General features: G+C 48.7%; 1 protein-coding gene across 1 annotated transcript; it reads right to left on the bottom strand.

Moving 5' to 3' along the window:
- Positions 1-2,541: 2,541 nt before the first annotated feature.
- LOC119841595 (ribonuclease-like) lies at positions 2,542-4,344 on the bottom strand. The gene is made up of 2 exons (XM_038369157.1): positions 4,010-4,344; positions 2,542-2,692 (listed from the first exon to the last, which is right to left on the bottom strand). Exons 1-2 carry the CDS (start codon positions 4,342-4,344, stop codon positions 2,542-2,544), a joined length of 486 nt encoding a protein of 161 aa, XP_038225085.1.
- Positions 4,345-4,596: the final 252 nt, after the last annotated feature.

Raw genomic sequence — 4,596 nt, 5'->3', positions numbered from 1 at the left:
GCTGTATGTTGATTACATTTGTATACATTTGGGGGCAGTTAAGTTCCAGTAGAAACCCCTTATGTTCTTTAGCGAATTTGACTGAATTGTTTATAGTCAGATGATTTAAAACAGATTGTCTCTTTGCCTGGATATTTACAGACATTCCGTTGGAAAAAGGCCCATTTTCCCTTCAGAATGGCTGCAAAGAAACCAAGAATTTTCTTTCTATAACACTTTTTTTTAAAAAATTTTACAACGTTTAACTGCTTATTCCCTTTAGCCTTTGCAGAGTTAACTTCTTACTTTTTTTTAATTACTTAGTTTTACCATTCCAAGTATTGTCCCAGGGATCTGAATTCCCCATGCCTGTACTTACTGCTTCCCTTACTCCACTATGCCCCTCCGGGCTTCCAACCTGTTTTTCAATGTTTTTATTTGTTGCCTGCCTGCTTGTCTGGGCCCGATCCTGTTTTCCCGCTGAACCATCCCTTTTCATGGACACAGGCTTTGTTCCACTACCAATTTAGAAAGAAGATGGGCTCCTCAACTAGCCCCCATCCCACTGGTTCCTTTTTTTAAACACTTTTTTTATTGTGAAATTACCACACTATTACTCACAAAAAAACTATACTGCCCAAACTTCTATATCCTTCAGAGTTTGGCTTAACAGAGCAAGGTCTGTTTAAAAGGAGTAATTTTCTGAATAAATGGCAACTTTTTGCTCTTTTGAGCTTTGTTTTCAGGGGACCTTTTTTGCCTGAACATATTATTCCATGAATTTTTTTTATTTTTATAACTTTTTTGTGCCCACGCTTGTGCTGGGACTTACAAAAAATTTATACCCACTAAAAACTCTGCTTGACAGAGCAGGAGCGGGGAACACTAAGCCCCTTGCCTTTTGGGCTTGACCCCTATGACCAAGGTTATATCCACCTGTGCAATTTTTCCCCAACAGATGGGTAGGAGTGAGGCCCAGCACTTCTACGACCAGGGGTGTATATACCTAGACAGTTTGTACAAACAATTTATTTAGATATATTTGTATAGTTTTTCCTGACAGACAGGTTGGAGCGAGGACTCTAATTCTTCCCCTATTGCCTGGCACATCTACAACTGGGGATGTGCACACCTGAATGATTTATCATTTTATATGTATGGTATACCTTTTAGCAATATTCAGCAGTATGTTCAACAATTACAATGCATGTCTTCCCCCTTTTGCAATTCTCCACCAAAAATGTTATGCTTATAAGAAGCACATGGCATCTTTTTAGGGGAAAAGGGAATACACCACTTTTATTGGAGATACAACAATTAGCATATGCATTCAATCACATACCACATACACACACACTGTCCTGCCAGTTGATGTTATAGTTACCAGTTCAGAGTCCAGATCAATCTAGTGGCCAGCTAGGTTGATCATGGGTAGGTAGGAGCCGGGTTCTGTTGGATGGTACGGGGAAGTCTTGGAAGGATTACCCAACATTTCATGGCAAGGCACCCAGTTTACATAGTGATTTTCCCTCATTGAGACCAATGAGTTTTGCACCATTATGCTGTAATCAATTGTTGTTTGATGAGTGCTTGGATCTTTAAATCTTTATTTTTTAACCTTATTTTGTTTGTTCATTAAGTCTCTTAGGGAGTTATTTCATGCTCATTTTGATTACAGCTATTTTGTCCCATTGGTAGATGCCTGTCTCATTTTTTTAGAGTCGTCAATTTGCCCTGTTCTGACATTTCAATAGGGGTGTGGTAATCTTCTGGCGCCCTTGCGTCTGTCCTTGATTCCTCCCTAGAACATCTGGTTCAGCGATGGCCTTTACACTTATCTTCTAACACACATTCCTTATTTACACACAAAACAGAATTGATTTACACAGAACATTGAACAGGAACATTAAATTGCAATGCAAGAGAAAACAATCATTGCATTTTTTAACTTATTTTAAAATGCTAAATCTACAATAAAATGGTGACTCTAAAAGGTCTGTTACTGCCTTGAAGTTAGCCCAGACACAGATTCCGGCTGATGCATCTTTACCAAATGGCCCATTAGGCCATTCCTTTCTGCTATTTAAAAAGGGTGGCTGGCAGGTTATGATCAAATCATACATCAATACATTTAATACATGCTGCATTTTTATTCTTTATATTTTTATTTTAAAGTATATAAAATACAAACATAGAATCCTACTATTACACATGCCCCTGATACCCAATGAGTGAGGGGGGAAGAGGGTGGCTGTATAGTATAATGGGCACCCAGTGAGGCAGGCTCTGGGCAAAGGCTGAGGGTCTCCTATGGATGAGAACTGGGCATCCAGCATGGAAAATTCCCCTTCAGGCCCCAAGCTGCTGGCCTGTGGGATAAGGGGAGATGCTGAATGTCCCTGTAGAGACTCATGGCGGACGTTGCCCAGGAGACACAAGGACAGGGCAGGAGAGCTTCCAGTGACAGAGGACTGCCCAGGAGTGAAAGTGAGGAGCAGGGGAGCCCAGGCGCCAGCCAGCTCCTGGGCTCTGCAGGACTCTGATGAAGAGCATGGGCAGCCTTTAGTGGAGCCGCTCCTGGTTACAGGCCATGCAGATTCTGCGGGTCTCAACTCTGGTCCTGTGGAAATAGTGCCCTGGGCTGGAGCTGCGCACCTGGCACATGGTGTGGGGGTAAGCCGAGTTGCTGTCGCATTCGTTGTGTTGGTGGCATCTGCAGGGAGTTAGGGAGGAAGGAGGCATAGGGCGGTATCCTGAGACACTGAGAACCCCACAGCCCCAATCCCTGGTGCACCTGACCCTGTGATCCTCTACCCAAGGTTTCTAAAAGAATGGAAATGGAACTCAGGAGTCCTGACTCCCTGCTTCCCTGCTCTTACCACTAGACCACACTCCCCTTCCAGAGCCAGGGATAGAACACAGAATTCCTGGGTCCCAGCCCCTCTAACCCGAGGGCCCTGGTGCCCCAGTGACTCTACCCCCTTACTGGTGCCTTGAATACCCCATAACCACAACCCTCTGACCCAGTCAGTCCCTGCCTAGGTTTCAGAGTAGCAGCCGTGTTAGTCTGTATTCGCAAAAAGAAAAGGAGTGCTTGTGGCACCTTAGAGACTAACAAATTTATTAGAGCGTAAGCTTTCGTGAGCTACAGCTCACTTCATCGGATGCAGTCCCTGCCTAGGTTCTCTGCCCATGTCCCCAGGGCTGTCCTTAGGATTTATGGGGCCCAACACAAGTTACCTGAGGGGGGATATTGAGGGACAAGGGAGGGGCAGACAGTGGCTCCACTAAAGGCGGTCCCCAGCCAGTGCTGCTGACCCCAGTGTGTCGAGGGGGCACAGCTACCACCCCTACCCACAGATCCCTAGAACCTCCCTCCCAGAACCTCCCCCCCGCCCAGTGCCACCCTTCTGTCCGCTGTCCCCCCAGCGTGGCTTCTGCCGGGGCATCCAGGCAAGCTCAGGGCTTCTTCCACCCCCTGGCTTGAGCTGTCTGCTTGGGTGCCCATTTTTCTGGGGAGTCCTGTATTGGCCAGGTAGGGCTGTGGGCACGTGCCCTGTTGGCCTATGTTTTAATCTGCATGGGGGGATGATGGAAGCTCTGGCCAGGGGCCCCTCATGCACCCACTTTCAGAGGAGAGTCTGCTCTCCAGCATGCATGGCTCCCCCCCAGCACCCATAGCCCCATGCCAGCTCCTACCTGTTATCTCCCAGGGGGCGGAGAGAAGCCCTCCGGACAGTGGGGGGCTGAAGGTGAGCCGTGGTTGAGGGGAAGGGGCCGGGGGCTTCTTCCATTTCTCCCCTTTTTAAAAATATTTCCCACCCACACTGCTGATTGGTTGTCCTGATTCACTCTGCGCATGTGCAGGAGGAAGACGTCAGGTGCAAACTACACACCACCCCGGCCAGCCTGCCTACGGGTATGGACAGTGGAGTCAGAGTGCAGCACAAGTGGAACAGGCCGGGGCCCTGCAGCCCAGTGGTGCCCCAAATTTTGGGGTGCCCTAGGCAGCTGCGTATGCTGCGCATGCCCAAGGACAGCACTGGTGGTGAGGGGGTAGGCTGTGATGCTGTTGCATTCATTGTATTGGTTGCATCTCCCTCTGCTGGTGCAGATGGCCCAGAGCCGACTGGCAGGGGCGTGGATGAAGGTGTGGGTGGGTTTGCAGACATCAGTGTTCTGGCTTAGGCGCCTCATCATGAGGTCACTGTAGCTCTGGCCATTAGGGGCGCTGGTCTTGGGGAAATCAACGTGTTCACTCACAAAATGCTGGTAGGTGTCAGGTCGTGGTCTGAACTGGGCCAAGCAGGCAGCCAGCAGGACGAGAGTCAGCAGGAGCAAGGGGTGGGGTCCCCTCAGAGCCATGGCTGTTTGTCACTGGATCCACCTGCATTGGCGAGTGTGGGGAGATGGATGGAGACAGCATGGGGTGGGGATCTGACTCCTCCATGGAACCTCCTGGGCCCATACCACTCCCCCTGCCAGGCCATTCTACTCCTAAAGTCTCATTAACCCAACCGAGATCAGGGCCCTGTTGTGCCAGGTGCTGCTCAGATCCTAACTGAGATCAGGGTCCCTTGTGCCAGGTGTTGCCTGGAACTCGACTGAGATCGGGGC

This window comes from Dermochelys coriacea, chromosome 13, assembly GCF_009764565.3.
Source record: "Dermochelys coriacea isolate rDerCor1 chromosome 13, rDerCor1.pri.v4, whole genome shotgun sequence".
NCBI classification, from domain to species: Eukaryota; Metazoa; Chordata; order Testudines; family Dermochelyidae; genus Dermochelys; species Dermochelys coriacea.
Note: the sequence above shows the minus strand (reverse complement) of the source record. Positions and strands in the feature narration are given on the sequence as shown.

What these genes read in the sequence shown, in the direction of transcription:
- LOC119841595 (XM_038369157.1), bottom strand. Translation starts at nt 4,344, where the DNA reads ATGGCTCTGAGGGGACCCCACCCCTTGCTCCTGCTGACTCTCGTCCTG. An exon ending in ACCACCAGTGCTGTCCTTGG is followed by an intron (nt 2,693 to 4,009) that starts GCATGCGCAGCA and finishes AACTCCCTGCAG; the next exon opens with ATGCCACCAACACAACGAAT.